Raw genomic sequence first — 19,532 nt, 5'->3', positions numbered from 1 at the left:
TCACGCTTCCACATTAGACATCCGGGAATTTGCACGTGATGAAATCTTTCAAATTTATATGAAACAAACTAGTACAAAATCATATGAAATAGCCAACTCATAAAATATGTACGAATTTTCATGAGACTTGGTTGGTTTGGACATATTTCAGCTCAGATATCAAATAAATAATTGATAATGAGTGGCATTAAGGTATGGATGTCTTGCATTTAATGAGTTGTTTTCAAAATGTACCATCTTGTGCCTTGTAGATGCATGACTAAAGGCGGTGAGAGCTACAAAGCAACAGTTGTGTGTGTCCCTGAGTTCGCTTGTTACCTAGAAACAACCACATATCTGCCATGGTGACCCATATGTTGCCATAGTGGCCTCTCTCACAGATGTGAGCTAAACACAACATCTAACTCTTAATTACTTTAACACTCAGGGCTCTGTTGACAAAGAGCAAACAAACAAATTTTTTTCGCTCTGGCGTAAATGCATAGTGTGTAGATGCATGCTTATATCTGCATACTGTTATCATGACAGACAAACACATATGTATTATCTTTCTCTCTGCTACTCTTACGAACACACACGCAAACATACATAACAGCAATCTGTACTATTAGCTTTGAGCCCAGGAAGTCACAAAGAGGGAATTGCTCCCTCTCTTTGTTGTTTTATTGAAGCTCATTGGGGATCTAATTTTTTTAATGCCTCTTGCTGATATTTTGATAATGTTTTCTCTCTCCTCTTGCGCTTTTGTAACTCTAGTATCTGTCTTCTGTGTGTTACTTAGGGGCTTTCATGTGATTTTGTGTCTCAATAAGGCCTGCAATGAATGATACTGTGTAAAATGTTAGGAGATTCAGGCTGTTTGGGATAACATGCTACCATACTACTCTTATTATTTCTGCAGTATGTAGTCCCTGATTCTTTTTTAACCCCTGATTAATACTTTTTATTGATTCTAACAAATAAAACAGAAAAGCAAAACATATATATACAGAATCAGCTTTTAACCCCCATTATTCCCTTTCCTCCTCCAATCCCCAACTCCACCCTGACTCTCAAAAAATATTCCTGTGGTCAGAACCAAAGTATACACACACACACACACACAGAAAAAAATAAATAAAATAAAAAATAATATATATATATATATATATATATATATATATATATATACACACTACCATTCAAAAGTTTAGGGTCACTTACTCATTCTTTATTTATTTATTTATTTATTTATTTTATTTATTTTTTCACATTTTAGAATAATAGTAGTCAACACAACTATGGAATAATAGAAATGGAAATATGGGAATTATGTTGTGACTAAAAAAATCTGTTATATTTTAGCATCTTCAAAGTGGCCACCCTTTGCCTAGATTTTGCAGAAATGTACTCTTGGCATTTTATAAGTCAGCTTCTTGAGGTATCACCCTGGGATACTTTTTAAACAGTATTGAAGGAGTTCCCATCTATATGCTGGGCACTTAGTGGCTGCTTTTCTTAATTATTCGGTCCAAGTCATCCATTGAAAAAAAAAAAAAATCATTAAATAAATTAATATGTTGGTATAATTATATTTTTGTCTACAAAACTAATTTCAAACATTTAAGCATACGCCTTCAGATCAAAAGGTTTTTAAGATCATGAGAAACTTTTCAGGCAAGTGACCCCAGACTTTTGAATGGTAGTGTGTGTATATATATATATATATATATAATCACACACATTTAAATCTATAAATCTCTCTCCACTTCCACTCCCTGAGAGCCTTCCAAAAAGGCCAAATAGCTGCCCCATTTCTTATTAAATAAATCCCAGTTGTCTAGCCTTCTATATGACATTTCCTCAAATGCCGCTACCCTGCCGATCTCTGTGCTCCACTCCTGAAATGAGGGCACTCCAGCCGACTTCCATCCCCTAAGGATGACTTGTCGGCTGATCATAACACTGGGTAGGACCCAATTTGTTATGCATTTATCCCCTATATTAATGACCGCCCCATCGCCTAACATACAGAGTCTTGGGCAAAATGAAATTTGAGTGCCCAGTACGTTACACATAAAACTCTGAACCCTCAACCAAAATTCTTGGATCTTAACACACCACCAAAAAACATGGGTTGTGTCCCCATCTTCTGATTTGCATTTCCAGCAGATGGGTGTGTCTTTAACACCAAGCCTATACAATCTAGAAGGGGTCCAATAGAATCGATGTAAAATCTTAAATTGCATAAGGTGCACCCTTGCATCTCTAGATGTAGACTTGACGTTTTTTAGAATCCTAGCCCACACTCCCTTCTCCAATACCAAATTTAAATCTTTCTCCCATAATCTCTTGAGAGAAGTTGAAGCTCCGTCCCCCAGACTCTGAAATAGCAGAGAGTAATACACTGATGCCTCATGACCTTTTCCAAAAGCAGTAATCACCACTCCCAGAGTACCTGCAACTTTAGGGGGGTGTATGCTATTCCCAAAAATAGTACAGAGCAGGTGGCGCAGTTGTAAATACCTAAAGAATTGAGACCTGTGATTCCCAAAATGTTGAACCATATTTTCAAAGGATCTCAACACTCCACTCTCATATAGGTCACCGAGCATATTAACCTCCCTCACAATCCACTCTCTCCAGCAGAAAGGGGACTTGTTAATACATAATATTGGGTTCAGCCAAATGCTTGAAGCAACATTTAAATAAATGTCTGAATTAACCTGTGGACACTTTTGTCCATACCACGTGCAAATGCGAGATAACGGTGTAACTTAACTTCTCCAGTTAGTTTGATAGAAAGGCTTTGCAATGGTGAAATAGGGGCAAGAACTTCCTGTTAATTCAAAACCAGGGAGGGGCTCTCTCAGGTGGAAGCGACCAATGAGCCAAATGTCTGAGACCAAATGCATAATAATAAAACAAAATCTTGGGGAGGCCTAGCCCACCTTTGTCAATCAGCCTATGTAACTTACTGAAGTATATTCTGGGACATTTACCATTCCAAATGCTATGCTATCAAATTACTTGAAATAAAAGAGGGAGACATCTATAGATTGCAGCAGGTAGTTGAATATTGGAATACAATTCATTTTAATAACATGAACCTTCCCAATCATAGATAAACGTAATGAAGCCCACCTGCCCACATCGCTCGAAAAAAGTTTTTTTAAAGGGTCAAAATGAACTCTAAATAAATCACACAAATTTGCTGGGAATAAAATACCCAAATACTTAATGCCCTGTTTGGGCCACTGGAAGGCGCCCGGCTGAAAAGCCGTTACCGTGCAGTATGCTGTCAGAGCCAAAGCTTTGGATTTAATTATCGTGGCTGCTAATGGTTCCAGGGCAAGACAGAACAATAATGGGGAAAGAGGGCAACCTTGCAGCGTGCCACTATCCAGAGTAAAATAATCTGAAATTAATCAATTTGTTTGTACCGCCGCTACCGGGGGTCTATAAAGTAACTTAATCCATCTAATAAAAGTATTCCCAAACCCACACATTTCCAAAATCTTAAAAAGATAATCCCATTCTACCATACCAAATGCTTTTTCAGTGTCAAGTGAGATGGCAGCAACTGGAGTCTGATCATTTGCCACTGACCACATGATATTGATAAAACGCCTAATGTTATCAGAAGAGCTACGGACCCGAATAAACCCCACCTGATCTATATGTATAAGAGATGTCATAACTTTACTTAATCGGTTAGCCAAAATTTGTGACAATATTTTAATGTCTAATTGGATCAGGGAAATTGGACAGGAACTCTTACACTCACCTGGATCTTTGTCCTTTTTTAGAATCAGACTGATCCGGGCTTGTGTCATGGTTGGCAGAAGCTTTCCATTCTTTAATGATTCCGTATAAACTTCTAGCAAAAGTGGAGCCAGTTCTGTAACATAAGATCTAAATAATTCAGCGGCAAAGCCGTCAAGCCCCGGAGACCTCACCAAGCTCCTCCATGGTTATCTCGGAATCAAGAGAATTTTTTTGCTCAGTCGTCAGTTTAGGAAGTTCTAATGGTTCCAATGAGTTTCTAAAATCCTCATCGGTAGACGAAGACATGGAACTATAGAGATCAAGAAAGAATTCTTTAAAAGCATTATTAATATCGATGGCCAAGCATTTCACCACCAGCAGATTTCACTGAGGGAATGGTAGAAAAAGACTCTCTCTGATTTATATTTCTAGCCAGAAGTGTCCCTGTCTTGTCCCCCGACTCAAAGTATGACTGTCTTGCCCTGAATAGCCAAAACTCCAACTTCCGCGACAAAATATCTATAAGACAAAGATTTTTACACATCCTGTGAAATGTCATTGTTGATCTAGTGGGCTTGCACACTTTTGCCTCACTATGATCAAGGACTGAGTCCATCAAAAGATTAAAGTCTCCTCCCAATATTATATCATGAGGGGTGCCAGCGGCTTGCAACATCCCTTCGAGATCTATAAAAAAGCCCTAATCATCAATGTTAGGTGCATAAATATTAGCCAAAAAAAGACTTTATCCCTGAATTTCAGCTAAAACAATAATGACTCTTCCTAATTTATCTTTACTCTGTTTGAGACATTTGAATTGTAGGTGTTTACTTATCAGCGTAATGACTCCCCTGCTCTTACTCGAGCCAGCACTATAAAAAAAATGCCCACCCCATATCTTTCCAAATTTTTCAGCTTCCTGCAGAGAATGTTGCGTTTCTTGAAGAAACACTATATCATATTTCTTACGCTTAAGAAGAGAAATAACCTTCCTTCTTTTTATGGGGTGCCCCAACCCATTCACATTCCACGTGAAGAGAGACAATCCACTCATATTAACATTTGACATTTTGACATATAAAAAAAAAAAACAGATTGTGTGTCAAAAACAAGATTGTAAAGACCACATTCCAACATTAGTGCAAACCTCAAAACCCGAACATCCCCAAGAACAAAACAAACAGAAAAAAGAAAAATGTGCGCATTAACCCTGCGCATGACAGCACCAAGTGGCGTCCATCCCTTCAAACTCAAACAGTCCATACACGCCTACGAGAGCCCCTGAAACAACTTTGCCGTCTTATTGCTCAAGTCCAGTGTTTGCAAGAAATACTCCACAAAACAAACTCCAGCCAATAGGCAGAACAAGCACAAAGAGCATGCAGATTCATCCATAAAACTGTCCTGAAGGTGTGTTACTCTACAAAATAAACTCCAGCCGATAGGCGGACTAGGCACAAAGAGCGTATAGATTCATCCTTAAAACTGTCCTGAAGGTGTGTTACTCTACAAAATAAACTAGGTGAAACCAGCACAAATAAAAATGCACAGATTCCCCAAACAGTCAAGCGAATGCTCAGTAAGCCAGTCCACTCGGCTACCACTTGAGTACAACAAGATGACTTCATTGACTTTATAAAGGGCATCACTTGCTGTGGGCATGTGAATGTTTTACGGCCATCCATAGCATCTATTCTCAATTTGGCCGGGAATATCAATGCAAAAGCAACCTTCCATTGATGTAAAAGTTTCTTGCATTCCTTGAATCGATCACGTTTCTCTCTTGTCGAGTTTGCAAAATCTGGGAACAAGAAAATGCTGTGGTTCTTCCAAAAAAGCTTTCCTTTACTCATTGCCTTGCGTAACACAATATCTTTATTGGATGATCTCAGAAATTTGGCCAGAATTGATCAGGGCCTGTCTCCCTCCATGGACCGCCGAGCAGGAACCCTGTGAGCTCGCTCGATTTGCAGCTTATGGCCTGCTATGTCGAGCAGATTTGGAAAGAGCCCATCCAGGAATTTCACTGTACCCTGTCCCTCTACTTCCTCCGGGACTCCAACGATACGGACGTTATTTCGCCGTCTACGGTTTTCCATGTCCTCCAATTTCTCCCAGGCACGCTCCAAATCCACCTTGGTTGCTAGCAGATTAGCAGATAATTCCCTCTCCAATGACTCCAGGTAACTGATCCATTTCTCGACATCCCCCACTCTTGTCAGTGAACATCAGTGAACTTTGCCTCCATGGCGATGATCGATTGACGTATCACAGCAAGATCCTCCAAGTCAGCATCGACTTTCGATGGCATTGCCGACATGTTCAGCATCTCCTGCCGCATTTCACGCACCTCCCAGACCAAATCGACTCCCAGGTCCGTGGCCTGCTCGGGGACATCAGCTTGAGCACGTAAGTGTCTTTTAATGTCTCCAGAGTCCGAGGATTTTGAATTCTTTGACATATTGTCCACCTAGAACAGTTATGGAACAGAGTGTATCGAATCTCACCGGTTTCTGTCATAAAAAGTATTAAAACTAGCAAAGTGCGCAGAGCTCGCCGTTCACACGTCCGATCCTCGCATGGCATCAAGTGACTCCCTATATTAGGTGTCTTTAACTACTACTGTATGTAATAACGTTAAAATACTTATAATACAATATACTTATTGTTTAACTACATGTTGTTCTGCCAAATTTAAATTTGATGCTACAAAGGTTTAGGTATGTGTAGGTTTAGGGTTTAGGTTAAGAGTTGGGTTAGTTTTAGGGTTTATGTTAAGAGTTGGGGTTGGGTTTGTGGTAGGGTTAGGGTTTAGATTAAGGTTAGGGTTTAGGTAAAGGGTTGGAGTAGGGTTAGGTTTAGGATTAGTGGTAAGTTTAACAGTGTAACTACAGATGTAATTAAATGCATGTACTTTAAATGTAAGTACAATGCAACAACATGTATGAACATAAAGGTTGATTATTACTTCTGCATTGAACCTACAATGTAGGCTCCACGTAGTGGCCAATGTATTGGTTTGCAGTTATAGTTCTGCGTTGGTGTCTGTGTTGTGCTGCAATTACACAGCCAAAATGCTAATTATACATTCATAAATAAATAAAAGCAATGTAATTTGTGGATTCAAAAGTATTTATTAAATTATTGCAGCATTAAAAATGTGTTTTTAGGTAGGCTATATATTATTTATTATACATGTTGCCTGTATTGCAGGGAGAATATAAATGAGAAAAATACTGTATGCTTGCTTTTGAGTCACTTAAATAATAATAAATAAATAAATATTTTGACGTTCTGTGTTGAAAAAAAAATCATCAAATTAATTAATAACTATACCTCACAAACACTAAATGGGTGTTGTTTTAAAGACTCCAGGAATGTATTCATACTGCTCACCTGAATACCTAAATAACATACTTTTTCAAAAGGCCAAGAAGTGCCTTTTTTCATTAAATGCAGTGCATACTGTGACAGTACTTGAATTTGAACACAGCTAGTGTGTATACTGTGCACAGTATGTACAATTTGTTTTATGCATGGTATATCCAAACTAATACATTTGCCAGCATGTGTATGCAACTAGAGTTTTCAGAGCATTTATTTCTGAGATGGTCACTGGACATCACTCCCTAAAAGAAAAATGCAACATGAAGAGGTTACGTGATGATAATTTAGAATGTTTTTCATTGCATAATGCATACTGTTTCACATACTATTTATAAAAGTAGTAGGCAGTATGTAGTGTGCACTGGGCAATATTCAGTAAGTAGTAAGCTAGTATCCTGTTAGGGGAAAAAAGAGCTACAATAATGTGTTCAATGTAGCCTGTTCTGTTTCCTGTTAACACCGTAGTGGACCATTTATTGTGTAATGAAGTAAAGGTGGAAGAAATTCTGAACAAGCTTAGCTAGAAGTTTAGGCATGTAATATACACAGTCATGGTCACAGTTAGACACTCACAGACTTCCTCACAATGTCAAACTGAATATTACTCTCAATCATACACCTTGTGCTAACCATGTCCATGCACGAGTTAACAAGTACGTTTTTAGTGCAATTTGTTCTTTTGTCTCCGAAAGTGAAATGCTACATGAAGCAATACAATTATAGCCAATTAGAAGGTAATGGGTGTTTTATATGTGGATTACCGCAATATGTTGCATGATTTTGGACCAATGAGATTTCACAGTGGGTGGAGCTACTCAGCGTGACGTAATGAAAATAGAAACCAAGCTCCAACAAAATTAATTATTGAGCAAAATGTTATCATATCATGGTTTCTAATACAAAACCTTAGAGATTAGCATATAAAAGATGACACTTTTTGTTTGCCACCCCAAAAAAAAAAAAAAACAAAGTTAAAGCTTTTTAGAACACAGTGTTTATACAGACAGAGAAACACACAACACATTAATTCAGACAAAGAAATTACATCTTAGCGCATTACTGTTTAATTTAGTGTAACTGTGCCTACAACTATCTCTTAGTCCAGACCAGTACCTTTATTTTAAACATTGATCTTACAGGTTCTTAGCCTGAAGTAAACCACCTTGTCATAGACCCATAGAGCCCTGCAGTCCATTTATCACCCCCCAAGCCACTGCACTAAATTAGTTTTAGCCTTGTACTCCAGGGGGCAGGTTGGACTAGACCTCTTCCTTAATGTGCTCATTATTACATTCAAACATAGATATCGCTATCGCAGATCTGATTTGGCCATTATAGGCACAGCGCCGGAGGCGTCGTCCTCCTATTGAGTTTCTGTAACTTGTCATAACACGGAGCAGGTTTCTTACTGGCAGTGAGGTGACATCAGTTTTCAAGTAGACGGCAGGTGGACTGGACCATTGCCAGCATCAGATATCACCCTGCATATCCCACAGAGCCAAAAGCAACTTGTGACAGCAAGGTTTGTGTTAGACACAATGACCCAAAAGGTAGAAGACAGACAGAAATGAAAATTGCACACACACAAAAGATCTGTTCCGAAACCTACATTAGTGAACTGGCTTGCTGACTACTGCTTACATAGGCATCTGCCTCCTGAGGCGCAATCCTAACCATTATGGAACCTCATAAGTGACTGATTTGGAATGCTATACATTATGGCAGCACAATTAATCAAATAAATAATTAAAATAACAATTACAGATGCCAATTGGGAAAAGTGTAAATTAACAGCATTTTATTTAGGTCTTCTAATGGTTGAGGATTATTGACAGTCACATACATGTCTGTCTCTCGTTTTCTTTCTTTTTTACAGTTTAGGTATAACAGAAATAGTGTAACAGAAATAAAGTAATTCAGGAACACAGCTCACAGCTTGTTTTGGATGTGTAGACTACACAAAAAAATATGACATAAAAATATATATTTTAATGCAAATTGTAATAATCGGAATTATGACTATTGCAATATCAAGGGAAATAATAGACAATTATGACAATATATTATTTTGTCATAACTGTGCAGTCTACATTGGCACAATGCAGCACACCATACAAATCAAACTCAGCATAGGAGACTCTACTTTCAATTTATTTTAAAAGAGACGTGATGCAGAATGTTATAAAAATGTATAGCACACTCAAATATTGGGTGAAATAATCCATTTTAGCAAACCATGAAACAATTTTTACTGTTACTTTTTAAATGTGATTATTTATAATCAACATTTCTCTAACTTCGTCCACCATCTTGGATTTTTTTTTTAATTATTATTATTATTATTATTATTATTATTTATTCACTGATCTCCTCACCATGTTTTCTTTGATTGCCTTATCCATGATGTATACATGCGATACTGCCTTAGCGGCCATTCACACCGAACGCAACTCTGTGCTGAAAAAATCAAGAGACAGCACCACAAATAACAGAACACATGTGTCTCGAGATGTGTTTTTAAAAGTTTAATTTCTTTTTACTTTCATATAGCGTCTTTTAAAATGCATCGCTCCTGGGCGAGACACTGAAAAAACAGCTAGATGCAGCGCAACGGTCAAAGGCATTTGTCTAGTGGATCTTTAGATTGGAAAACAGTTGAAAAACCCCGCAGATGGACACAAAAACACTTTCGGTGTGAAAGGCCCCTTAGAATGTGGCTAAACTGAGGTAACTTAGGAGGCAGCAAAATGTAAGTTGCTTACCTTTTGGAATAGCCTTCTCATTAGAAGCATGCTGATGTTGAAAGTGTTTCCCATCACTGCAAGACTATTAACATGACTCACAAATGCACACAATTCTAGCACAGAAAATTGGATTTCCTCAAGCGAGAGATACAGTCAATGGCATTGTAATTGTATTAGACTGTGACAGAGAGAAAATGCTCATTGTTCATAAATTAGATCATACTTATGAGAATGTGTGGAAACATTCAATCTCCCTGGGAAAATTCTACAACTTTCCTTGGCCCCGATAAAGCAGCTGTCAATCAAAGACCTGACAGATAGATGTCTGGGGTCAAAGGTCAACTCTAACCTGGGGTGTTGAGGAGTTTGGATGGCTAAACTGGTTCAAGTTTGGTAGCATTGCAAGCCGCCCACTGGTTTTTGCAAAGGGAGCTTCCCTCAAGTTCCAGAGCCCATCTGGATTTGATCAGATGTGTGGGTACCAAGGGCAGAGGTTACCCTACAGGAGGCTTTCCACACCAGTCCAATACACTTATTCCTAAGGATCCACTTTCCCCCAGCACACACAAAGAAACATGTGGCCTATTAGGCACAAAAAGACTCATTCAATTCAGGGCTATCCTTTGAAAACCCCTACACAGAGAAAGTGAAAGAGTTTAAGGGAATGCAATTGGCGGAAGATCAGAGTGGCCAGTTATTCCTGGCTTTTAAGAAATGGCTTGAGGGAGAAATCACTCTCTTCTTCATGGAAAGGTTCCCCAATTGCTGTTTATGGAGTCCATGTATTGACAGCCATATACTCTCTTCCAGTTTTACTTAAGCAAAAAGGGGCCACAACCTCAATTGCGAGCCATTTGAGTTGTATTCAAAAGTGGAGACTTGAATGAACAGGGCCTCAGGGCTCTTTCTTCCTTTTCCATTTAGGGGATTCCATTGGTAGTGAAGGACTTCTAGAAGAAATAAAATGAAACAGATTTGGCAAAAGTTTAGTTGCCAATGATGCCAGTAGGGGGTCCTGAGCACAATGAAACTCAATGCAGTATGAAGTCTCAACTTAGACCAAGATGTCTGTCTTCTAAATCATTGTGTCTCACATGTAAATGTGAGTCTATCAGGGCTTTTATAGATGTTAGATATATGTAAACATGCGGTAGATGGACGTCTTTGACCGTTGCATTGTTCTCGCATAGTAGTGTCTCATTTTTTAGATGCCATATTAAGTTAAAAAGAACTTCAGCCTTTAAAAATGCATCTTGAGACATCTGCATTCTGACCTATTCAATGTTGTGCATCTTGCTTTTTTAGCGAAAGAATGCTTTTGGTATGAACAGCCCCTTACAATGTGGAACTTGATTTCTGTGCTGTATTGGTATCGTTTTTATATGGAAACATGCGCTAGATGGATGTCTTTGACACTGATAACGCAAACATACCACAGTACAGAAACAGAAAAAACAATATTTAAAAAGACCTGCATGGGTAGAGGGAAGGAGATGGAATCAAAACTGTGGTTTGGACCAAGCATTCAAACCCAATGAGAAAAGAGCCTTAGAGTACTGTCAACCCTAGTTTGAGCTACTTACTTCAAAATGAGTAAGAGTAATCTATTAGAGGTCCTGAACATGGAACTAAGTCAAATCTAAGTCATGATGTCTTGCATTTGTAGGATTCAAGCTAAGACCAGGGAGCTTCGAGAACGACAGGCCAAAGAGAGAGACTACGCTGAGATACAGGACATCAACCGCACCTTCAGTTCAGACGAGGAGCACACCTACGCAGGGATTGGCTCTTTGGACTCTTCTCTGAATAGCAGTATGGATCTCAGCCAGAACCCTACTCAAGAACAGCGTCCCCAGAGCCCAAGAGACCAACCCCTGCCTTTAGAGGATCTCTACGCCCAGGTCAACAAGCCTCGCAATGGACGCCCACCCTCTGCAGACAGGTAAGTACCCTTATCTTCTTTGTTCCTTGATGTTGTCCAACCTTTTAAAACCATTTTGCCATGGCAGTTTTATTGGTTTGAATTGGTTGGGGCTTGTTTTTGAGTGTTTGTGAAGGCAGTTATTGTTAAATAATACATGGCTGAAGTAAAAGTGCAATAAGATCCTTTGACATGTTCTTGACATTATTGACATCACCTTGGGTATGTATTTCACAAATCTACCACTTAAAAATGTTGTCCCGTTGTCAAGAGTTGTCAAATATTTATCTTTTTCATATTTTAAGGTTGTATATGGTAAAGGGCACCATCACTTTTAAAGTTTCCTTTATTTTTCTAAGAAAAAGGAGCATTCTCTGTAGACCTCTGACTTGTACTGCAACAAGTTCTTCCTTTATTTTTGTTCTTGTCTGAAAATTAGGTTTTAAAAATGAAAAGCTACTTTCATCCACCTTTTATAGTGTAACCCTTGAGTCAACCTATACCTACTGCGGAAAGAACAGTCAAATAAACACTATAATCTGATTTCTCACCTGTGTCCCAGTGGCTGGTCTTATAGCACAAGTTGATACTTTGACACTACTCTGGGTGGGAAAATTAATAACAAGTAGGGTCCTTTATTATCACAAATCATGTAAAATCCACTGGCACCTTTTGTTTGGCAAATTGTATAGAATCACGGTATTTATGTACATCTGCATCTTTCATGAAGAGAGACACCATCTGTACACTACCAAACAGTCTTTTTAAAGACCCCAAGAAATGGTCAGACTGATTGCACTGTGAATTCGTCACAGTGCAATCAGTCTGACAATAGGTAGGTTTTGCTGCTGAAATCGGTCTGTGCTTACCGAAATTTTAATCTCTGCCCCCAGTGGCTGAAGCTGGAAGTGTTGTTGAATGAATAGGCATGTGTGAGCACTAGTTTCCAGGTAAAATGTCCACAGAGTGATGTCAAAAGTGAGTTGTTGTTTTTTTAGTTGTAATGACGTAATACAGTCAACAGGAATATATATTTTATTAGCCATATGTTCTAACCCAAGTCCTAACCATAAACCTAACCATAGGTGGTGTAAAATATAATTCTAGAGGGAAAATGCAACCTCTGAATCATGCTAACCATTGTTTTTGTGAATATGATCTCTTCCTAGTTTACACAGGACCAGAACCCGTGTCTCAGAGACTGCTCGCACAACATGCTATCCATAGTGCTAAAGGCAAATGTGATTGTGTGAACTGATTAAAAAACAATTGATGGGGGATGGGGCATGAATTGACTTCAGGGTACATGAACTTTCAGCAGCAACATGTCGATTTCCTATGGGATCGTGTTGAAATGGTTTGACGAACACAGTTGTTCGTGTTGACATATTGTTGGGACATGTCGAAGGGCTCATTCTTTTAAAAAAAAAAAAAGGCAATAGCCTTTAGTTTACATCACTGCCAGATGAAACCATGTTTTTTTACTTGGAATTGGTAGTCGGCTACACTGCTGTGCAAAGGCAAAACACACTGACTACGCATTTAGTCAAAATTGAATCATGACTGAAATCGGGTCTCTTATACTTTGATTTGTCCTGAGAGAGATGGGTTTAGCTTAACTATGCTCACATTCAGAGAAAGCGGAGTGTGAACATTTGGTAATCCAATTTTGGCTAGACAATCAGGAGGCTTTATAACACCTTTCTCAGTTTCAGTGTTGGTGTAGTTACTGTGTTTTTTTCTTTTGTGGCGCAGTACAGGTGGTAGTTTCAGAGGAAAATCTCTTTCTAGAAAACATTTTATTGGGGAAATAATAATAATAATAATAATAATAATATATATATATATAAGAAAAAAAAAAATATATATATATATATATATATATATATATATATATATATATATATATTTATTTATTTTTATTTTTTTTAATAATAATTGGGCTATTGGGCCCATAATAATAATAATAATTATTATTATTATTATTATTATTATTAGCATTATTATTAGCATTATTATTATTATTATCCATCCATCTTCTCTAGCTGCTTGTCCAATGCAGGGTCACGGGTAGTGCTAAAGCCTAAACATCCTATCAGTCTCAGGCCGAAAGCAGGGAAACACCCTGGACAGATGGCCAGTCCATCACAGGGCATTATTATTATTATACATTTATTATTATAAGGTTATTATTATGAAAAGACATATACAAGGCATATTTTATTAATAGAAACTATAAATGTAAGAGTAACATTTAAAAATGGGCATTTAGTTTTGACGCACTTCCAGTGTAAGCCCCGCCCACACCCGGTTCTATCTGAATACAGAGACAGATACAGATCATTTTGACAAATGAACAGATACCGATACAAATACAGATAATGGCTTCGGCGCACACCCCTAATACACTGGTCAACTGATGCATGAAATTGACCTACATTTGTTGTTTTGAGCAGAGAGTATTTTTATGATATATAGATCATTCCAAAGTGCTGGTAGCATTTTTCTTCAGTCCTAGTCCCTGTGCTTTCAAATTCATCATTGTTATTATTTCTGACAAATCTACCAATAAACAGCCATCACTGAATAAAATAAACTCACTCACTGATTGGCTACTCCAACATTATTGCTTCAAGTTGATGCATTCACATATAAGAATTTATTACCCCAATCACTTGATTAACCTGGTGGTTATAAAAGTGTTAGCGGTTAGTTATGGAAATGCTATGAAAGACCAGCCTGTCTCTTTCCTAAACAGTAATTACTCTCTCTGGGTTTATTAAGGCAGTGGATAATTGCCTCGTCACCGGCAATGAAGCAAAGGCAATGATTGACATATGTCACTCTAGGTGTGTGACCTTTCCCAGGGTGCAGTGAGATTATTAGGCCGCCAACTGCTGTTCTCCCAGCAGGAGCATCACCCCCCACCCAACTGTCAAGAGATCCCCCGCTGAAAACCCCCATCATTTGGCTGCAGTGTGAATATGACAAGGTTGCACACCAACTCAATAATCTGGCTAATCCTTGTGCCAATATCTTTGGTGGCAGTAAAAGGGCAGCAGTCGATCCTGAATTTCCTGCAGTGGTGGTGAATACAAACTTTAAAGAGAACCCTATATTAAGCTTATAATTCTCAGAATAAATATATGTTAGAGGAACAGTTTTTTACTTTTACTTTTTTATACTATTTTATATGTAATTTTATATAATGTAAATAATTATTAATAATGTATTGTAAATGTGTTTAAATAATTATTCAATTATAATATTGATAATACATTTTTATAATGAACAATAATCAAGGGTTATTATTAAATTGAATATTTTTTAATAATTTAAAATTGTTACATTTAATAATTATTTAATTTAATAATTATTAAAACAAAAAATATTTAAAATTCTTAAATATCAATGTATAAAGTGTGAATATTTTAAAATGTTTATATTTGTATCATACAGATTTCTTTTTAGGTAAATGTAACATTTACTACTAATAAACTGTATAAATAAATCATATCTATTATTAATCATAATTACATTATGATTAATGATAAAAAATGCTGTTGTTAATTACTTCTGAATAACTTGTTTGAAGGAACAGAATAAAATTAGAAAATTACACACAAACAAACATAAAAGTCTGTTGTAGCAAAAAGGTTTGCAAATATTGTCATTCATTTTATCCTTAATTTTTTCAGGAGATACTGTAAAAAGACACTGGAATATGTCTTACTGATGCTCTTTGTGGCATTTCCAGTCAGCACAATCTATTCCATAATTCAAGATACAATAGAATATATGAAAGGACTGATTGGGGGTTTATAGGGCATGATAAACAACTGCTGTTTAGTGTCTTTCATGATTCATAATCATTGTTATAGATTTGCCTTTTGCTAAACAAATTTTCCCTGCAATGTGCATATTCATCTATACTTCCTAAAGATAAGAAAACAGACACACACAAACCCAAAACTGGAAACTCTTATCACATTTGCATACTGCTTATTGTGAGCCAAACCAGTTAAGAAACTAACAACCAACTCCTCTTGCACTAATCCTGTAATGATTTTGCATTATCAAGTCTTATTCATTTTTGTCAGTTTGGTACTGTAGTCACTTTTGAGAAGCAGAATATTTTAGCATAAATCTCAATTTGCTCTCCATTTAATCTATTTACTGTCTAGGAGAAACAATTGAGATATCAAGTGGAAGAGAAAATGTACTTAAGAGTATGAGGTATGTATGGAATAGATCTTAATTATATTCAGAATGCAATGTATGCAGTGCTCTTACCCTCTTAAAGAAAAACATGAAGCAATAAACCTCAGTGCACCTTCTGCAAATCTGCTTGAGATCTGATAACATGCAAATCATCCTACAAATACTTTTAAGTAGCGAGTTTAAAACTCCACACCGCTTTGCATATCACTTAGAAGGAAGCCTTTGTGAAATATGTTGTAATATTTGTTGCCACGTCTCTGGAATAAATTGCAAACTTTCATTCGTGTTTGCCTGCGAGGGATTTAATCTATGTAAACGGCATAATGTTTCAAATTCAAGACAGTCACATCACTCCGAATGGAAAGGCCCGACTCTCTCAGTGAATCAACACAAACCCCATACAAACATTTGCATTTCTAAATGAAATCTAATAGAACTTTCATTTTGTCAGGCTCTTGAAATAAACAGAATTGTGCACATCGATATTAGCTAATTAGAAGTAGGTATGTGGGATTTAGAGAGAGTTCAAGGTGACATTTTTTTTTCCCAGAGCCACTAAACAAAAGAGTTTTCTACAACATTTAAGTGTTTATTCTCATTAAAGAAACACAACAGAGGCAAACTGATTTGATCTCCTCAAGGATAACACTGGAGAGGAGGATTTCCTGTTTAAAGGTCATAGAGCAGGAAATGGATAAGGCTCGAAGAGGGTCCGTTCAGTTTCTGTCACAGTCCTCCATTGACTCCTATGAGTGATAGGACATAAAGCATTGCTTGATCCTCATAAAATAAGGACATTTTTCACTCAAAAAACAAGTGAAGTATGACATTTTCATTACAGTTAAGCACCCCCAAATTCTCATTACTGTGATGTGAAAAAAGATATATTTTTTAATTTTAGAGTATTATTTTCATCATGCTAGTTTTTGCTGCATTGCTTTTAATTTATGCTGATTTACAAAGAAAATCAATGTATTAAAGTAATTTTTACTGTAATGCATTTAGCATTACTATATTACAATTATGAGAAGCTTATTAGGATCATCTATAAAAATAATGAATTTGGGGAAAATAATACAGTGTGCTTGTCATGAAAATAATGACACAATTAAAACAGCATAAAGACGGAAAGTATTAATGGTCCTTAAAGTAGGCTTTATTTATATATTTATTATTAGTATTGTAACACTTTACAATAAGGTTCCATTTGTTAGCATTAGTTAACAATGTTAGTTAACATGAACTAACAATGAACAATAATTTTACAGCATTTATTAATCCTGTTTAATGTAACATATAGTAATACATTTTTAAATTCAAAAGTTGTATGTGTTAACATTAGTTATTGCACTATGAACTAACATGAACTAACAATAAGAAATTGCATTTTTATTAAATATCATTAACAATTATTAATAAATGCTGTAAAAAAATATTTTGTTCATTGTTAGTTTATGATACCTAATGCATTAACTAATGTTAAGAAATGGAACCTTATTGTAAAGTGATACCATTATTATAAAGAATCATAATTTATTTTCAAATTAATTATTTATTTTTTCTTTTTGTTTTTGGGGTGAAATATGAGCCAGACATGTTTACCTGAGTGTAATAAGTCACTTGTTCAGGTAGGAAGGAGGAAGCGGGAGCCGTATAAACAATCCATGTAAGTTTCTTTATTTACATTACTTTTCAGTATAAAACACACGGTTTGATTTTCAGCAGGGCACACACACTCAGGTCGGTCTCTCTCTCTCCCCTCCGGAGGTCTGGACTGCCCTCTGATCCCTCTCCAGCTCTCATTGTAACAAAGAACAGCTGTTAGAGATAATTTCCACAGAGTGTCAGTCCTTACCGTTCTTCCTCTCCTGGCCTCGCCCCCATCACCACATACCCCATCACCCGACTCAGGCCAGGGAGCCATCCAGCCTGTCACTTACTCCTCCCCCCCATTTACGGAGAGGAAATCCACAACAGCCATCTGCACCCCCTGCCTGTGGACCACCTGGAACTTAAAAGGCTGGAGAGCTAGACACCAACGGGTGATCCGCGTGTTGGTATCCTTCATGCGATGGAGCCACTGGAGCGGGGCATGGTCCAAACAGAGGGTGAAAGCACACCCCAACAGATAGTACCAGAGGGTGCGGACCACCCACTTGATGGACAAACACTCCTCCTCTATCGTGCTGTACTTAGTCTCCCTCAGTGAGAGTTTGTGACTAATGTACAGCATGGGGCACTCCTCCCCCTCCACTATCTGGGACAGTACCACTCCCAACTACCTGTCCAATGCATCTGTCTGCAAGATAAAAGGGAGAGAGAAGTCAGGAGAGTGCAATAACCGCAAAGTGCATCTTTCACCTGCGTGACCGCCTGCTGACATGGCTCCATCCACTGGACTGGATATGGTGCCCCCTTTTTAGTAATATTAGTCAGCGGGCTGGTGACGGTCAAATAGTTAGGCACAAACCTACGATAATAGCCAGCCAGCCCCAAGAACTGTCTCATCTCCTTTTTGGTCTTAGGTCTTGAGCAGGCTGCAATCACTGCGGTCTTATCAATTTGTGGCCGCACCTGTACATGACCCAAGTTGAAGCCCAGATACCGTACTTCCACACACCCAATTGCGCACTTCTTTTGGTTTGCCGTGAGTCTCGCCCATCTCAGCGACCTCAGGACAGCCCTCAGATGCTGTAGGTTCCGCTGCCAATCATTACTGTAAATAATGACGTCGTCGAGATAGGCATAGGCATAAGCAGCGTGCGGTCTGAGGATTCGGTCCATGAGCCACTGAAACGTAGCCAGGGCCCCGAACAAACCGAACGGAAGTATCATGAATTGGTGTAATCTGAACAGTGTGGAAAATGGCGACTTTTCACGGGACATGGGACCTGCCAGTATTCGTTCATTAAATCATGCGTCAAATAAAAGCGAGCCACAACTAACCGATTGAGTAGTTCATCAATCTGAGGAATTATGTACGCATCAGATTTAGACACCGCATTGAATTTTCTATAATCCACACAGAATCGGACTGCACCATCGGTCTTCGGTACCAAAGCCACCAGGCTGGCCCAGTCACTGTGGGATTCTTCTCTTACCCCCATATCCAGCATGGCCTTTAATTCTTCCCGAACCACTTTTTTTTTGCGCTCAGGTAATCTGTAGGGACGATTACGCACCACTACACCTGGGGTTGTCTCAATATGGTGCCCAATGAGATTCGTATGAATGGGAAGAGGCGAGAACACTTCAGAGAACCTTTCAACTTCCGTGATTTGGGATGGTGAGAGGTGATCTTCACAAATGACCGGGGTGACTTGATCGGTGACTTTTAAGTTCACCTCCGGTCCAAGCTCCTCCCTCTCTGGAACCATCATCGCCAATGTCATAGGGACTGCCTCTCTCCACGGTTTTGGAAGGTTGAGGTGGTAAATCTGACGTGCTCCGCCTCTATCCATTCGTTTCACCTCATAATTGATTTCCCCAAATCGCCGTGTGACCTCAAAGGG

The 19,532-nt window shown here is 38.0% G+C and overlaps 1 protein-coding gene across 3 annotated transcripts in view; it reads left to right on the top strand.

Annotated features, from left to right (window-relative positions):
- LOC127431962 (partitioning defective 3 homolog) overlaps positions 1 to 19,532 on the top strand; it is a 687,732-nt gene that overhangs the window by 523,424 nt on the left and 144,776 nt on the right. For all 3 annotated transcript variants that reach the window (XM_051682650.1, XM_051682649.1, XM_051682648.1), the window contains one exon: positions 11,545 to 11,820. In XM_051682650.1, coding sequence (XP_051538610.1) covers positions 11,545 to 11,820 — 276 coding nt within the window. The remainder of the gene's footprint in view (positions 1 to 11,544; positions 11,821 to 19,532) is intronic.

Source organism: Myxocyprinus asiaticus, chromosome 41 (assembly GCF_019703515.2).
Source record: "Myxocyprinus asiaticus isolate MX2 ecotype Aquarium Trade chromosome 41, UBuf_Myxa_2, whole genome shotgun sequence".
In the NCBI taxonomy this organism is placed as follows: Eukaryota; Metazoa; Chordata; class Actinopteri; order Cypriniformes; family Catostomidae; genus Myxocyprinus; species Myxocyprinus asiaticus.
Note: the sequence above shows the minus strand (reverse complement) of the source record. Positions and strands in the feature narration are given on the sequence as shown.